The 17,200-nt window shown below is 44.3% G+C and overlaps 2 protein-coding genes across 2 annotated transcripts; one reads left to right on the top strand and one right to left on the bottom strand.

Moving 5' to 3' along the window:
* Window position 1: 1 nt before the first annotated feature.
* On the bottom strand, window positions 2–3,477 carry CKLF (chemokine like factor). Its single transcript, XM_039558045.1, has 4 exons — window positions 3,225–3,477; window positions 2,989–3,147; window positions 1,970–2,065; window positions 2–390 (listed from the first exon to the last, which is right to left on the bottom strand). Exons 1-4 carry the CDS (start codon window positions 3,291–3,293, stop codon window positions 286–288), a joined length of 429 nt encoding a protein of 142 aa, XP_039413979.1. The 5' UTR covers window positions 3,294–3,477; the 3' UTR covers window positions 2–285.
* A 48-nt stretch (window positions 3,478–3,525) lies between these two features.
* Window positions 3,526–15,714, top strand: TK2 (thymidine kinase 2). Its single transcript, XM_039558043.1, has 10 exons — window positions 3,526–3,619; window positions 4,318–4,355; window positions 5,159–5,233; window positions 6,609–6,662; window positions 7,628–7,717; window positions 9,066–9,139; window positions 11,828–11,916; window positions 12,213–12,292; window positions 13,556–13,636; window positions 14,033–15,714. Exons 1-10 carry the CDS (start codon window positions 3,526–3,528, stop codon window positions 14,129–14,131), a joined length of 774 nt encoding a protein of 257 aa, XP_039413977.1. The 3' UTR covers window positions 14,132–15,714.
* Window positions 15,715–17,200: the final 1,486 nt, after the last annotated feature.

Below are 17,200 nucleotides of genomic sequence, written 5' to 3'. Positions count from 1 at the left end.
CCTGTTTGTGTTTTCTTTTTATTAGAGAAAGAAGACAACCATGAAAATAATTTTTAAAAAAGGTAAAAACGTAACTTTGGAAAAACAGGACAATTTCCTCTGAAGCTTTAACTGGTGAAATTGCAACGCTGAAACTGCATTTGGAAAAGTACGAACCTTATGAATGATACTTGCAAAAACATCACTGCACAGGAAATTCAAAAGTGAGCACGTAAAAATACAAATTCTTTAAAAGACAGTGGGGAAACAGAATGGAGAAACCATTCTTTCACTAACATGTCAATCTTATTTGGCAGGAGCACTCCTTCCTCTTGCTTTATCAAGGCTAATCTTCTTGCAAAGAAGAACCGCGTCGACAAGGCAGAGAGCAAGCAATATAAGACCCAACACCTATAAAAATAACCATAAAATTAGTTCCCCCAATCAATCTCGAGCTTTTACTGTAGTGACTCATCAAGGTAGCAGTAAACACATGTTCCTAACTTGGTTCTGGCCTTGAAAAGACAGCTGATAAATTAAATAACACCCACATTTACATCCCGTCAACCTTTCACAGAGCTGTCTACAGCTTGCTCTGTTTGATGTTTGTGTGAGGCCTTGGAGATGGTGTGGTGCTCTCCTTGAAAGCTAAGCTAATGCTGCATTATGCCAGACAATGCTTTTATCTTAAATGAAAGCCCTTCTGTCCCTTTAAGGGTTGTTTAATTAATGGGACTAGCCCTGAGAAAAGTCAAGGGGAAAAGTCAGCATTCGTAGAAACAAGCTCAGCAGGAGCCTGTTCTTCTCCTCTGGAGCTCTGAATGGGAAACATATTCCAAATTGAAGAAAATATACAGAAGTATTTAAAAAATAGTCAACCTCAGGCAGGTAACTGGAAAAATGTGTTTGCAGAAGAGCCACTGAGATAACTCACTCAGCTCCTGCCCTTCAGCCCCATCCCACATGCACACAAGGGTTTTTTATGCAAGCACTGAATTACCTGATCAGGGGAGTTATTTTCAGGAGAGCTCTAGGGAGAGCACAGCTCAAGGCAGTTTGTGCCTCAGAACAGGCTGGGGGTGATTCTGTCCCTCCCGGCACTGAAGATGTTGCATGTTCCACCCAAACTCGTGTTCCCAGCTACCTGCTTGGTCTCCTGTACCCACCCTTAATTTCTGTGAACTTCACAACAGAGAATATAAATTCTGTTCCAGCACAGTCACTCAATGAAAAAGTCTCCTTTTTGCTTAGGATGCAATTGCCAGTGAAGCCATCAGCTTTCCACCTCACAGCCTAAGCTGAGTTTGAAAGACCCCAGTGGCAAGTTTTAGGTTTCTTTTGGTTGCCTGTCACATTTCAGCTTATCTTGTACTTCTAGAGACTTTCAAAACTGAGGGTTTTTTTCCCCTCCTTATTGTTTATTAAGGTTAGTTACATTAGTTGCCATTTGAATTAAAAATACCAGTTGCTTAAACTATTAAACTGCTTTGATCTTAAGAACGCAAAATTCTTACAATCACAGTATGAACAAAACCCCTTTTTGAGTGACATAGTTCCTCAGCTTGTGTCAGAAAAAACAATGTACACATCAGGAGGGAGGTACCAGCAAGCCTGTTTAAAAAGTTTCAACTTTTTTTAGCAGAACTGTTGGCATTTCTTCTCACTGGATAGTCCTAAAAGAGCTATGGATTCTCCCACCTAGGATTTCAAGCTATGGAAGCAAATGTAGGTTACTTAAAAACTCTACAAATTTTCAGTGTTTCAGTACTTCTCTGTAGTAATTCCTAAGTCTTGTAATATCTTTAAATTATTAGTGGTGTGAGGATTATCTTCTTTTAGTGAGATACCCTGAATGTATCTTGTTTGCTACTGCTGAGGGTGTTCTTCCAAAACCGTTGTTTGCATGGTCCTACCACAATGTGAGTGTACCAAGAGGATCAAATCGTGTGCACTTTAAGAACTGAAATTCATTAACAATGTTCCTACTTACTCCTCCAGCCAGTGTCCCCTTGTTGGTCCTGATTATTATTGCAAACAAGCACACAACGAGGAGGAACAACGCTGCAATCACCGAGTTGAAAATATCCTGAAACAGCCAGTGGAAGCAAAATATTTATTCTGAAATACAGGCCTGAAGGAGAACGTGGAGAGCTCCCAACACAGAAGTGATGGTTAAAAACGGCTGGATTGCCATGAAAACAGAATTACAGCAACATTTGTGTGAGAGAACACTGACACCCAGTGGTTTGATGGTAAAAAGAGCCTTTGTGGTAAAACTTCCTCATTTTACCTTTCTTCTGTTGTTTTTGCAGTCAAATTTATTCAACTTGGCTACACTTGATAGACTGACACAGCAAATACACGTACAAAAGGGAGGTAAGAGGAGAACTCGTCCGTATTTGAGTGAAAGTGTGTGACTAATTTGTGATGTGCAGGTGTTACACAGCCAGGCAAACAATGCCCGTGCCGGGAGGGGCTGTTATTGGATCTAGCTGCCATCCAGGAACTGATAGAACAGAACACTCCGTTAGGAAAAACTGCCTCAACCTCCCCGGGACACTGGGGCTTGCCCTAAGTGTACGGAAACAATCACCGAGCCGACTGACAATGTCCCCTGGGACAGGTTCCTGTTCACGGGCCTGCCGGTGCTCACAGCCAGCGGCCGGAACAGCCAGGGGACAGCGGTACCCTCAGCCAGGGGACAGCGGTACCCTCAGCTAGGGGACAGCGGTACCCTCAGCCAGGGGACAGCGGTACCCACAGCCAGGGAACAGCGGTACCCTCAGCCAGGGGCCGGAACAGCCAGGGGACAGCGGTACCCTCAGCCAGGGGACAGCGGTACCCTCAGCCAGGGGACAGCGGTACCCTCAGCCAGGGGCCGGAACAGCCAGGGGACAGCGGTACCCTCAGCCAGGGCCGGAACAGCCAGGGGACATCGGTACTCACAGCCAGAGTCCATCAATACTCACAGCCACGACACCCCGGCAGTCGGAGCCCACGAGTACTCACAGCCAGCGGCCAGAACAGGCACTGCATCCGCGCGTCGAGCCTCAGCAGGTAGAGCAGCAGGAACAGGACGGTGATCACCGTCTCCATGCCGGCCAGCGCCGCGTAGGCCTCGTGCGCTTTCGAGGCCACGAAGCAGAGAAGAGTGGCCAGCGCCACCAGCTGCGAGATAGGAAGGGACGGGGGTCAGCGCCGGCCCGGGCCTTGCCCGCGGGGCCCGGGGCCGCTCCTGGCCGTACCGTGCGGGCGATCTTCAGCGCGCCCCGCGGAGAGCGGGCGTAGGCCCGGTCCACCTCCAGCCACGCCATGGCGGCCGCGCGGCCCGGGCGGTGCGCGGCGGGACCGGGACCGCGGGACGGCGCCGGGAACCGGGGAGATGCCGGGGCTGGCACCGCAGGTGATGCCGGGGGCCGACGCCGGTCCTGACCCAGCCCCGCCTCAGAGCGCCGGGGCGGAGGAAGTGATGGCGCGGCGGCGGAAGGGCCGGGGCGGGCCGGAGCCGGGTCCGGGCGCGGGGCCGGGCGGCAGCGGGGATGGGCCATGTGGCGGCGGGGCGCGGCCTGGGCGCGGGGCGCGAGCTGCGCCGTCCTGGGCCCCTCAGCGGGCGGGCCCCGCGCCGCTGTCGCTGCCGGCCGTAAGTGCGGGGCGGAACCGCGGGGACGGGATGGGCGGCCGCCCCTGCGCCCGGCCCCGGCTCCGTGCAGGCCCTCGGGATGCGCTGGAGCGGCTCCGGGGGAGCAGGCGCGGGGGCAGAGCCCGGAGCGGCTGCGGGGGAGCAGGAGCGGGGTCAGACTGGAGCACTGACCGGGGGTGACCGCCGAGCCTCTCCCTGCCTTCCTCCCGTACTTGGCTGGGTGAAGGGTCTCGTAAGATCAGCGTGGTTTTATACCGCAGTTTTAGGTGTAAGGCGTCTGAACTGCTTGTTTTGGAGCTGCTCTGTAATCCACACCCTTACCCTGCCGGGCTTGTGAGGCCACTGGGTGCTGCTCCAACTGGTCTTTCCAAAATTCCCTTTTCCCCTGCGCAAACCCACTGAGGAGCAGCAGGTGTAGCAAAAATCTGGTGAAAGTGTGAATCCGACCCATCGTTGGATTCTTGGTAGTGTCAAGGACAGTGGTGAACTTCAGCTAAATCTGTGTCAGTCTGTGCCACAATGTGTCTGTTACATGACTCAATAATTACCCCAAACCTTGAAAGTTGATAATTTAGCAAATAGTCATATTAAGGCATAGGGAACCTAAAAATGTCATAGAGGGTCTCACATTAAGAGGCCCAGTATAACTAAGTTGTGAAGACTGCCGTGATTTTAACTGTTGTTTATTTCCATTCTAGATAAGCATCTGATAAAGAAAGATGCTAGAAAGAGAATTGTAAGTATTTGCATTTAGTTCAGAAAACAGTGCAGCCTCTTTCATTATAATTCCATTATAATTTGAGTGTGTGTGTAGTTGGCAGCTGCAGGCTGTGGCTGTGTCAGTGTGTGGTGATGGATCTATCACTGGGTTATACTCTGTGCAAGGCTATGCTGGTCTAGTTCTGCAAATTGTAATAAAATTGTGAGATATTTGTGCAAAAATTGTGAGGGCTTGTGTCAGGACAGGTGTCGGTTTGGGGGTCAGTGTTCCATGTGTAGCCTTGCCATTTCCCTATATAACCCCCCTGGGCTATAAATTACTTTAAGACAGTTGAAAAAAAATTCTCTTAGTTTATTTTAGTTGTTTAGGTTTCTGAAAATAAAAATGAGATGCCTCTTAAGATTTAATCTACCTATATAATGGATGCTGAAATTATTACTTCAGCTGGCATTTATTTTAAGTTGGAAGTTAAGTCTCTGAGGTTGTGGCAGAGTGAAGAGCAGCAGGTGGCCGTCTGGAGCTCCTGGGGCCCTGGGAAGGGGAAGGAAGCTGGAAGGGGAGGGGGCTGGCTGTGGGAGCACCAGGAGGGAAGGCTGCCCCTTGCCCACCAGAGACAGTTGGTTTATGTTTGCCAGGGAGGGAAAAAGTGGTGGTCTGAGGGAGTCACAACATCCAAATGAATCCCCACTGCCTTCCCATGAAATAATCTCTTCCCAGTGTAGGGAGCTGGCATGCTGGAATGGGCAGGGTGCGTTTTTGAGACACTGTTCACTGCTCTGCCACTGTGTGGGTCTCAAAGTGATTCTGTTTTTCATCAGATCTGTATCGAGGGCAACATTGCGAGTGGAAAAACAACATGCCTGGATTATTTTGCACAAACTACCAGCATTGAGGTACTGGATGCACATTTCTTTGTCCTTATTTTCCTCATTGAGCAGCTGCTTGTCTTGACAGAGCCAACAGTTTAGAAGTGCTGTCCTTGGGTGCATGAGGAGGGAGCAGCAGGGTCTGAGCCAGGGGCTTGCTGGGGCACCACCCCAACTTTTACAGTTAAATCACAGCAGAGAAATGTAGATCACATGTAGTATATACTGGATGCCAAAATACCAGTAAAACCTGTGAATCAGAGTTTGTACCTTTATGAAGTAACAGCAACCCACAGAGCATGGGCATGTTTGGACTTGCCTGTTTGCCATTTCATGTCACTGAAATCTTAGATGGGTCTGGTAAAAGCAAAGTAAAGAATAATGATGTAAAAATAGGGGTGTCATGTAACTGGGATCCCAGTGAATAGATGGCTTTTTTGAAACAAGGAAAATCTGTTAGAATTGTTTCAGGAGATTCCTTACTGATCTGGTATTTGATTTTGTGTTGCTTAGAACCAGGTTAGGGGAAGGGCAGGCTTGTTGTATTTTAAACAAAATCAAGATCAAACCTCAGTGAACAGTTGCTTTTGTGTACAACAGATATTAATGCTTTCCCTGACAGACCTGGCAACACATTTGGTAATAAGTTCTAGGAATCCTCATAGAAATGCTGGATTTCCAGATGTTATTTGTTAATTTAACAGGAATTGTCCTTATGAAGTAATTAACTGTTAATCCAAAGGATAACAAACTTTAATTTGCATACAGTGTAGCATTTTTTAACTAGCTACTTAAGTTCCCAGGCTGATGAGATTCTCTTAGGCCTGACTCTACAGTATCGTTGCAGATTTAGACTCTGTTTGAACCAGGCAGGTCTGATTGTACCTATTCAGGGCAGAAGCTTTTCTGATTCATTTTGTAAAAGATTTGAATACATTTGGTTTGTTAGAACACAAAAATAAAATGAAAATGAATGTGGTAGCAGTCTGATCCTCTACCTTTGCTGGCAAGTGTTACTTTCTGAGAAATTAATTTGTGAGGGGATGGGCTTGTCATTGAAATGCTAAGTGCTCTGCTAAGCTGTTCTTTCCCTTACATGGCACTGATTTTGACTCAAAAAAAAAAAATTCTCTCCAGGCATATGAGGTAATCTAATAGCATTTAAAAATGCTAAGAAGACGCTGTATATTGACATTTCTCTATTTTTAGCAGTGTTCATTATTACCTTTTGTGTTACGAATTCAGTGCTGTTTTTTTAAGAGTGATGAGCTTTCCAATACAAATCCTGAATGCTCTGATTTACTACACAAGTATTCCTTAAAAATAGTTGTAGACTTGTAGGGTCACATTAAGTATTTTGAATCTAAGATGTGTTTAACATGGAGTAATGATTTTTAACCAGGTTTTGAAGGAACCCTTGACCAAGTGGAGGAATGTTCGAGGTCATAATATCCTGGTAAGTGGCAGAGATTTCTACAGTTACAGTGACTGTTCTTGTAGCAAGACATGTGTGATGGCTTTTTATCAGCCAGCAAAACTGATATGAAGGGTGTGACCTAAATCTCACACGGCAAAAATGAAAGCTCCATGAAGCAAAAGAGCTTCTACTGCGATTAAGACATGCATGTAATAGAAAGACTGCATATAAAATGTGTTTTTGGCAAGGACTGGGTCTCCAGTGGGGTGTGAGTTAAAGCAATTCCCAGGAAGATAAGCTTTGAGTGTGGCAGTTGTTTCTAAATGTACTTGTGCCTGTTTCATAGAAGGGAAGGATGTAACTTGAGGTGATGGTTGGATCTGATCAGTTAATGTTGTTTGACTGGAGTTCTGTGAACAGCTCTGGTGCCCCCAACATAAGAAGGACATGGAACTGTTGGAGAGAGTCCAGAGGAGGCCACGGAGGTGCTGAGGGGACTGGAGCCCCTCCCCTGTGGAGCCAGGCTGGGAGAGCTGGGGCTGCTCAGCCTGCAGAGGAGAAGGTTGTGTGGAGACCTCACAGCACCTCCCAGGGTCTGCAGGGGCTGCAGGGAAACCAGAGAGGGACAATTCCTCAGGGACTGCAGTGACAGGACAAGGGGGAAAGGGGACATATTGAAAGAGAGGCAGTTTAGGTTCGATGTACAGATGAAACTCTCCCCTGGGAGGGTGGGCAGGCCCTGGCACAGGGTGCCCAGAGAAGCTGTGGCTGCCCCAGCATCCCTGGAAGTGTCCAAGGCCAGGTTGGGCATTGGGGCTTGGAGCAGCCTGGGATAGTGGGGAGCAAATGATCACTTAATTCTTGTCAAACCTGGTGTCAGCTGTTTTAGTGCACTTCTTTTAGCAATGCTCTTGTACTGCAGAAACTTCCTAAATACCCAGCTTCCTGTTGTGCTGTTTGTCCTAACAAATGTCCATCTGTCTTGCTTCTGTCTCTGACCCCAGGGCTTAATGTACCAGGATGCATCAAGGTGGGGGATAACTCTGCAGACCTACGTCCAGCTGACCATGCTGGAGCAGCATACCAGGCCCATGGTAAGGAAACTTTTGGTTTTAGTTTTAAAAGTAATTAGGTGTGGTTATGAGTGCTAAATCCTTTTAACCTTGTATTCGAAAGTTAAGATGCTGTGTGTGTTCATTCTTTGTTCCTGCAGTGAGTAGGAATTTCTGTGGTGCAGACATTGATCTGCTCTGTGTGTGCTCTGGGGGTAAAACCTCTGCCTCCTGCCTGCTCACAACTCCCCAAACTGATCCTGCTGTTTGGGCACACCCTCAGGAGCTAGGCTTGCACAAATCTCTTCCTTATTACATGTCAGTGGCTTGTCTGTAATTTCATTATTTCAAATCTTTGGCAAACACTAAGTAATCTCATGTTAGAATTCATAGTACTGCTTCATGCTGTCTAGTACAAATTCAGCCATTGCTTCTTCTGTTTGTGCAAAATACTTCCACTACCATTTTCTATTTCTTTTTTCAGATGGTTTACATCCTTTTTTTTCTTGTATTTTTTTTCTATCAATTTTCACATTCTACCTTTTTATTAAGATTTGTTCATTCTTTCCTTCCTACACCTTTTGTTACATTCTATGCTATCTTCCATTCCCTGATTACAAGACCTGGTGTTAGATGCCATGCTTATATCTTACTGATGTTCTTATGTTCTGTTTTGTGAGTTTGTGTCAGGGCAAACTTTCAGCAGTGCCACATAGGAGAGTGGTACTGCACATACAATCACTAGGTTTTTGGAAGAGGTGTTTTTCCAAGACAGTAGAAATCCTGTTCTGTTGGAGAAGAAGTTCATTCAAGATTTCCTGAGGATTTCCCTGCATTTCAATCTGAGCTTTTTTGTCATTTGAGCCTTGCAGCCATTTTTGCTTCATTAATGTGCAGAAACCTGGGTTAGAGGTTGCTCTGCCAGGCCCAAGAGTGTCAGAGAATCTCTCTGCTCCAACATGAAGTGCTGCTGGAGCACATGCAGGGCTGGTTAAGGCCAGCGCTCTGGCAGCTGTAGTTACTTCTTTTAAAAGTCCTGTTTCCTTGCTTGAGTGTGTCTGATGTCAGCTCTGTGCAGTGACCCAGCAACACATGGGATGGGGCAGCAATTTGGGGAGCAATAGTTCCCATTGTCCTGCAGACCCCAAGTGGATTGCTGCTTTTTCTACCCTGAGTTACCTTCCGCTGCTCAGCTGAATGCTGAGCACTTACCTTTGAACTGGTGTATGAGTAACAAATCAGAGTAAGATCAGTAGTCCTTGTTTGTTTTGTGGTTCCCACCCTCCCAGTCAGTTTATCACAAGATCTGAAAATGGTGTTTCATGTGATGTGCCATGAGTGTGAAAAGAAAGAAGTGTGAAAATGTAGAGAGTCAAGTTTTATGTTGCAGATTTCCCCCATAAGGATGATGGAGCGATCGATTCACAGTGCAAAACACATTTTTGTGGAGAATCTGTATCGAAGGTATGGGATGTGGTTTTCTACTTTACTTTCTTGGATTAATTATTTTAAATGTGTATATATATTCAACTGATAATTTCTTTGGTAATGTGCATTTAAGTGGCCTGTGAAATCTGCCAGTTCTATGTTGGAGTGGCATTGTGTTTGGTATGGGATGTGCTGCCCACTTCCTGTAGGATTCTGGAAAACCTTTTCCGGCAGTGCTCCTGAATATTTAGAACTCAGTATTATTTAGACACCACCTATTAAAGTTATCTGCTCTCCAGCTGAATACCCAAATCTTGCTTGGATCAAAAGAAACACATGCTGGACATGTAAAAAATCATGAGGATATAAAGAATAACACTGTAGGAGTGAGACACCTGGGCAGTGTTATCCAGCCTGGCATCCAGGATTGGCATTCCTTGCAAACAGGGACTCGAGTCCTGTGCTCTTGCTCAGAATCAGGATTGACAGGATCAAAACAGACTTGGTAGGCTGTGAGGGAAGAAAGAACAATCACCTATTACCTGCCCCAGGTATAACTCACCCATCCCAAACTAACTGAAATAGTGCAGGAATCAGGTTTTATTTGGTTTGTTTGTTTGGAATGCTGACCTTCTCTTGAGGAGTGTATGTGACAGATGGGTTTTAGTGGGTTTTTCAGTGGCCTTGAGGGACAAACCCAGTTTGTTGCCACAAGGTGTCATCCATGCTGCACGAGCACCTCTCGGCCACGGGAATGGCTTTGGAAGTGGGAAGAGACACATTATTTATCTCAGTCCACACACAGTGGAAGCAGCCTGGAGTATCCTCATTTTTAATTACTGACTTCTTTTTTCATTGTAGACAAAGTGCTTTTTTCCCCAGATGTAGTTGCTATGAGGCCAAATCTGCTTGTGTCAACTCTGAATTAATTTAATAATAACAATTTTAAGGGCATCTAAGATATTTTGTGGCTTCAGCACTTTTTAAATGTTGGACAAAAGGCATTTGCTTTGTTTTGTTACAGCAAGCTAGAAGGCAGTGATAGTACCAACAGCAAACCAAAAGAAAAGGATGTGTAAAAGGATTATAAATAAAACAAGGAATAATTGAGGACTGTATGAAAGTAGCTATTTTGTGACACATTAAAAAATGAATAAATGTGGCCATGTTAGGTGAATTTTAAATGTGTGCACATGAGTGTGCAAGGTGTGCTGTAGGTGAGCACTGCAGTTCACTGTCCCTGTGAATCTGTCATTAGTTATGACAGAAAACTCGCTCTGTTCATGTTGAACTTAGGCAGTGAAAACTTTACTTGGTAGGAGTCAAATGTCAGCAAATTTTGGAAATGAAAACACCATTTTGTGCCTTTTATATTCCCTGTATCTTTGTGGATCTCAAGGCAGAGTCCTCACAGGATTACCCAGGGAGAGCAAAGGCATGTTGTCTGCAGGGCAGGTCGATGCAGAATTGACTTGGATGTGTCTGTCTTTTAGGGTAAGAACAGTGGAGCTTTTTTGTATTTCCAATTCCTTTTAACCTTCCTGTTTCCTGCATCTATCCCAGAGAAAAGTAGCAGAGTCAGTGTTTGGCTGATGTGGACCCCTGCTACCCAGAACTGAAGTATTAGAAGAGTAGCAGTGACCAGTGTTACCCCAGTTCTGGCTGGCAGATCAAGAGGGGAGGTGGCACAGATAGGGATTTTGCATTTTTCCATACTTAGGGAAATATCTTTATTGCTTTTGCCAGTGATCAAAGCAAGTTGCCAGGGGAATAGTTTAGAAATCTGTGGAATATTTTTCTTCAGTCCTATTTAAAATGGCACAACTGGTCTTAATCATTCAGCTGGAGAGTACAGGAGCCTCCCAGCTCCATCCTTTTTTAAATTTTTCTTTTGCAGAAGCATTTAGGAAAGAGTGTGGAATATGTGTTCTGTCACCAGTTTCAAAGACAGGATACTGTAAAATTAGTAATATTTGACAATCAGGACTATGGTAATAAGTGAAAATTGATGTACTGATAAAAACATAGGATGTGAGTCTTAACATGTCCTCAATAACTCCCTTTTACTTGAGTTGTCTGATATTTTATTATTGTTACTGAGATAACTTTGGGACATCTGTCTCCAGCATTCTGTGCTCTCCAAGTTCAGAGTTCCAGTTAAGCATGTCGAATATTTCAACAAATACTTTTATACTCTTTCAACAAATATTTCTTACAGTGGGAGTAAATTTATTGACACATTGACATTGTATTTTTGCTGCCTTTTACTGTGGCTTCTGTAAGGAATTGTTGGTGCTGCTCAGTAAATCCAGCCCTTCTGGTGACATGCCCTGGGACAGATTTGAACTGATGCTGATAAAAAGAACCTGAGCAATAAATACCATTGACACTAATTTACTGTTATTGTGGGAATGTCACTGAGGTAATGCTTTTCTTCCTGGTCACCAAGTAATTATTGCTTAACTGTAATGGAAAAATAATGTTTGTAACTGCTAATAATGTAAACTTTAGGCTAATAAGCACTTTTTTTTAAAAAAAAGAAAAATATTTGGTCTATTTTATAAACAATGGTTTATGTGGCCTTCAATTTGGGTGGGCATAATGTTGGTCTTTTCACAAATGTTGGAGTATATGGGGAGTGATTCTGGTCAGGTGAGCAAAATGAGAGTTTGGAATTGATCTCTGCATGCTGCTCAGTGAGTGATGCCTCTTGTGTTTGTTCAGTGGGAAAATGCCAGAGGTGGATTATGCTGTCCTAAGTGAATGGTTTGACTGGATCCAGAACAACATTGATGTTTCAGTTGATCTGATAGGTAACATTTTGATGGGTCTGGAGGGATGTGTTTGTGGGTGGGTTTCCTTTTGGGGAGAAAAAATAATTCTTGTTTCTTGGCTCATAAATAATCACATTATTCAGTATAAAAGTGGTAGCATCAGACAGCTTGGGTTTGTGGGTGGTTCATGGATTGATTCATGGCAGTGCCAAAGGAGAGGTCCAGTGGTGGTACCCAAGTCAGGATTCTTCCCTTCTATAGTTTGTGAAGTGAGTTTCTTCTTTGCTTTTAAAGCTGATCCTTGAGCATAACTATAACAATTTTTGTTCCTGCAGTTTATTTGCAGACATCTCCTAAAGTTTGTTATGAGAGGCTAAAGACACGATGTAGGGAAGAGGAAAAAGTCATTCCTCTGGTAAGGAGTTTCTCTGATATATATGGTTACAAGGAGCTTTGAAAACATAATGATTCCAATCTAAATACTAAAATTGTATCCTGTGTGTATTGCCAAAATGTGGTGCAGCTGTTTCCACTGCAAACTAAACCCTGAGTATTTAATTTTGATTTATTTTTAAAAAATGATCTGTCATGCACGCTGACTCTCCCAGGTGTTCTGTTCTAGTAGTCCGTGCACTATAGCTGACTTTAGGTGCAGTATTAATCAACTGGTACTCTTCTCTAAGATGTAGAAGTCAATTGCTTTTGTACCATTAAATGGCATAAAAGCACCCAGGTGAAGCACAGATACCTGGGCTTGCAGGTGCTAAGATATCTGTGGGCACTTTGTTGTCTGGTATCACCAGGATGTTTGTGCATGAAAAGTGTCTCTGCTGTGGCTGACAAGAAGCAACTCCTTGAAAATCTGGGAATTTGGGAGCTTGGGAATCTGCTTTAGAACAAACTGTGGTAATGGAACAGTGACTTTCTGTGCCAGTTTACAGAACTGCCCCTCATGCCACAAGGCTTCTGAAAAAGCCTGACCAGACATAAATGCAGTTCCCTCTGCATGTCCTCTGCAGCTCTGGTGGTGGGTGGCTCAGGAGAAGCAATTGTCAGTTGAAGATCTGTGCAAAGAGCTAAATTTTGGGCCAAATGGGTGAAATTCTGCCTTGAGAATAAATCCTCCTGTAATGGATTTGAAGAGCCCTTGTGTTATTTTGCAGCTCTGCTGAAGAGGAGGGGAGCAGTTATGAATGAGCAATGTGAAGTGGTCTCCATGAAGAAAAAAACCACTTGATGACAGGCAGAAGAGCTTTTAGGGGAAATTGAGTTACAAGAAAGTGAACTGGGAATTTTAGGGAAATGTATTGACACAGAAAGTTCCTCCCATACATATTCTTCGCAGCCTTTCCCTTTTTGTCCTTACGTTGTTGTATTTTTCTCTGTAAAACCTTGAACCACATTTTACCTGTGAGAGAGAATCATGGTTGCTTCATCTTAAAAGGAGCTGAGAGCGCTGTGCTCCTGTAAGCTGTGTCTTTGAGGTCTTCGTGGAGTTAAACTTTGTACTGGGAATTAATTTTTCTCAAAAATCTTCTGATGCTTTTCATTTTTTGTTAGTGGAAGATATGTGTTGCAGGCTTTTGTATGTGTCTCTTAACTACTTCCCAAATGGTTAAAGATTGCAATGTGTGTGTCATCCCTGGGCACATGTGTTATTCCAGTGCCTCTTTTCTAGGAATATTTAGAAGCTATTCATGAGCTCTACGAAGAGTGGCTCATTAAACGTGCACTGTTTGAAATTTCCTGCCCAATACTTGTGAGTATTATTTTAATTATAACCAATTAGGCATGTGGGGAATTGTGCTTTCCAAATAAGAAGAGCATTGTTTAGTGGTAAAAGTAAATAAATCTGCTTTTCTGACAATCTTTGGAGAAGGACAACCTCAGAAAAACATGATAGGTGTTGGTGTATAGCATAAAAGTGGGGTCTGCCATATCTCCAGTGGAATTTGAGGGGCTGTTCACTGGGATTGCTTGTGGGATCAGCTGTGTAGCTTTTCAGGGAATGCCAAATTCCCAACAGAAAGCAGCTTGGACAGATCCCTAGGAGTATCCCAGTTTGGCTGCACTGGTAGTCCTGTTCTGTTTAGCTCAAAAGAAACCAAGTTTTATGGTGTCAGTTATTTCCAGTGTTCATTTTCTTCTTTCCAAGGTAATTGGAGCTGACCATGACATGCAGAAGATGGTAGAGAAGTATGAAGAAAACCGGGACCAAATACTGAACCCACCTAATAGACAACACCATTTATAGAAGTCTGTGACTGTTGTATCAAAAATCATCTATGAAGTCTGATTTGCTATTTTGAATATTTAAATATAATGGGTATTGGTTTTGTACTATGCTTTGTAGAATGTTGTGGACTTAGTGCTCTGGAATGATCAGATACCAATCAGAAACAGCATATGAGCCAATTCCCTTTGTGTTTTTAGGTTCTCCACCAGCTGTACTGTGTCAGTTCACTTCAGCTCAAATATGGCTGTTTCTCTCATTTCCCACTTCACTGCTGCTTCCTAGAAGTAACTTCAGTTTCTTTTTTTTTTTCCCAAGACAACCCTGTTTTTGTAATTTGAAATAAATGGTTTGTTACAACGCCCCTCTGAGGGAGGGTAACTGAGGTTCCTCTTTAATAGCCCCCTTGGGGTGAACAGGGTGAAACAACAGCAAACGAGCAGTGTGTGTACGAGGGAGGTTTATTTATTACAGACCTGTCAGCCTGTCCCTGGTGCCCAGCAGATCATCCTGAGTGTCATGTCATGGCATGTATGGGATAACCACGGGATCAGACCCAGCCAGCCTGGCCCACCTGATCTCTGTCCATGACCAGGTGCCCCTCCTGGTGGATGAGGAAAAGGCTGTGGATGTGTCTCCCTGGACTTCAGCAAAGCCTTTGACACCCTCTCCCATGGCATCTCCTGGAGAAGCTGCAGCCCACAACTGGCCAGGGGCATTTTTGGCTGGGATAAGAACTGGCTGATGGCCAGGCCCAGAGAGTGCAGGGAAATGGGATCCCCCTGGGCTCAGTGTTGGGAGCAGTCCTGTTTAACACCTTTATTGATGATCTGGAGGATCAGTTTACCATCAGCAGAAGGGGGTGATACCCAGTTGGGTGGGAATGGGATCTGCTGAGGGACCAGACCAGGCTGGATGGATGTGCTGAGACCACTGCCATGAGGTTCAGCAGGGTCAGGGGCAGAGTCCTGCACTTTGGCCACTATTACCCCCTGCAGCTCCAGGCTGGGGCAGAGAGGCTGGAAATCTGGACGTGGCACTCAGTGCTCTGGTGGGTGACAAAGTGGTTGGTTACAGGCTGGACTCAATGACCTCAGAGGTATTTTCCAACCTCACTGATTCTGAGATTTTAAAACAATTGAATTGCAGCAGAAAGGAGGGATGCAGCTCTTTGGGTTCTTTTCTGTACAAGTACAAAAAATACCACAAGGTATAGAAGGCAAGGGTAAGAGCAGATAGTGGGAAGATCTCACAACCTGTGGATCCAGTGATGAGGCTGGACTGTTGTAATGCTGATACGGTTGGAACAATGTTCAGTCTTGGTCCCTTGGAGGTGGGGTCCACAGAACAAAAGGTTCAGAGGGTTACAGACATTCCAGTGCCCAGACCCCTCCCCAGGGAGGGGATTCCTTGCGTCTTGATGTGGTTGTGAGATCCCAGCCCTGCTGTGGCTGAGCTGAGGAACAGCGAAACTACAGGGTCGACGGTGTATTTGTTTTTCCTTTCAAATAGTTATTAAAAAGTTCCTAGAATTAATTGATTTTTACAATGTTTTGCGTTCTTTGCTTTTACTGTTTTTTTAATAAAGAAAAACACAGATGGTTCTTTGGGTTTATATCATGATCTGTTTATTATGACCTGCAAGTACTTGGAGAGTGGAGAAAACCAGTGGGGGTTTAATTCTTGGACTTGTTACATGAAGTGCTGAGTTGCCCTTCACTTGTGCTTTACTTTCTGGATGTTTTCTTCAATGGAATCCTTTCAATGCAGCACTCAGACTGTTCTCACATTACTTTTTCTGGGTAATTTTAGGGGAATGATCCCAGAAGTACAGAGTATCTTATTTCCCCTACTGGTTTTGGTAGGCTTAGCTGGAGCAAGCAAGGCTTCATCAGCACTTTGATCACTTTTCACAGACGTTTGTCTGGCACTTATTGCAGGACAGAAACATTCAGTTGCGTGGCTTTTCAACAATATCTGATGGTGCTGCTTTTGGAGATCACTGCTTTTGTAGGATTGTGGTTTGCCTAAAAACCATTGCACTGAAGGAACCACACCAAGTCAGGAATTGCAGCTCCTGTCCTTATTCCCATCTGGTGGTGCATTTGTTTTTTCTAAATCACTGCAACTTAATAATGATGAGTGCTCTGAGAGGGCATTTCCTAGTGAAGTACTAAGTTAGCACTAAAGCTTGTGATCCCAGGAATGCCATTCTATCGCTCTGTTGTGAACCTTTAGAATTCTAGCTTAAAAGATTTTGTGTGCTAAGTAATTATCTTACTTATTGCAGCTTCTTTATAGGGGGATAGTAGATATTCTTGATACCTTCTGCTAAACTTTCAAAATTTTTTCTCCTCTAAGAGTCCAAAAGAACAATTTCTGTGAAAGTGGTTCTATACATTTGAAGTTCAGTTGTCTGGACTTTGTTCTTAATTATAATTTCCCTATGGATATACATTTTGCACAGTACAGAAAATGTCACTTAATGGTTTAGTACAGAGAATCTTACAGCCCAGAGGATGCCACTGTGACTTGTCAGAACACTTTTTGTTCCTAACACCCATTTCTCACAACCCAGAGCTGAAGGCAGTCCTGTCACCTGGTGTTACCTTGGGCAAAGGTCTGTTTCTCCAACACTGCGGGAATCAAGGGATGACAGAATTTCAACCATTAGTTGCTCAAAAAGCAAATCTTTGTATTTTAGTTCCTGAGGTTTTTCTAGTCTAATCCACACGCGCTCCTCTGAATTTTTTCGGGGATGAAAATCTGTTATAAACAACTCACACTAAATTAATTTCAGCTATTTTAACTATACATGAAAGGCATTTTTTAACATTCAAATCTGAGCTCCGTATTAGCCACAGTGAAGAAAATTAACTCTACCCCAGCCCAAACCAGCACACATTTCAGTGCTACTGTAAATGCTACTTGAAGCAGTATTAAAGTGTCTTTCTAGGAAACAAGTGTAGCACAGAATCACAGAATTTTTAGGGTTGGAAGGGACCTCTGGAGGTCACCAACTCCAAGCCCTGCTCAGGCAGGGTCACCTGGAGCAGGTGACACAGGTATGTGTCCAGGTAGGTTTGGAAT

This window comes from Corvus cornix, chromosome 11, assembly GCF_000738735.6.
Source record: "Corvus cornix cornix isolate S_Up_H32 chromosome 11, ASM73873v5, whole genome shotgun sequence".
NCBI classification, from domain to species: Eukaryota; Metazoa; Chordata; class Aves; order Passeriformes; family Corvidae; genus Corvus; species Corvus cornix.
Note: the sequence above shows the minus strand (reverse complement) of the source record. Positions and strands in the feature narration are given on the sequence as shown.

Excerpts from the sequence above, each read along its gene's own strand:
- CKLF (XM_039558045.1), bottom strand. The coding sequence starts at position 3,293 with ATGGCGTGGCTGGAGGTGGACCGGGCCTACGCCCGCTCTCCGCGGGGC. Across the intron at positions 2,066-2,988 it reads GCCTGTTCTGGCCGCTGGCT|GATATTTTCAACTCGGTGAT; the intron begins GTGAGTACTCGT and ends TGGCTGTTTCAG. Across the intron at positions 391-1,969 it reads AGGGGACACTGGCTGGAGGA|GTGTTGGGTCTTATATTGCT; the intron begins GTAAGTAGGAAC and ends TTATTTTTATAG.
- TK2 (XM_039558043.1), top strand. The coding sequence starts at position 3,526 with ATGTGGCGGCGGGGCGCGGCCTGGGCGCGGGGCGCGAGCTGCGCCGTC. Across the intron at positions 6,663-7,627 it reads TTCGAGGTCATAATATCCTG|GGCTTAATGTACCAGGATGC; the intron begins GTAAGTGGCAGA and ends CTCTGACCCCAG. Across the intron at positions 12,293-13,555 it reads AGGAAAAAGTCATTCCTCTG|GAATATTTAGAAGCTATTCA; the intron begins GTAAGGAGTTTC and ends CCTCTTTTCTAG.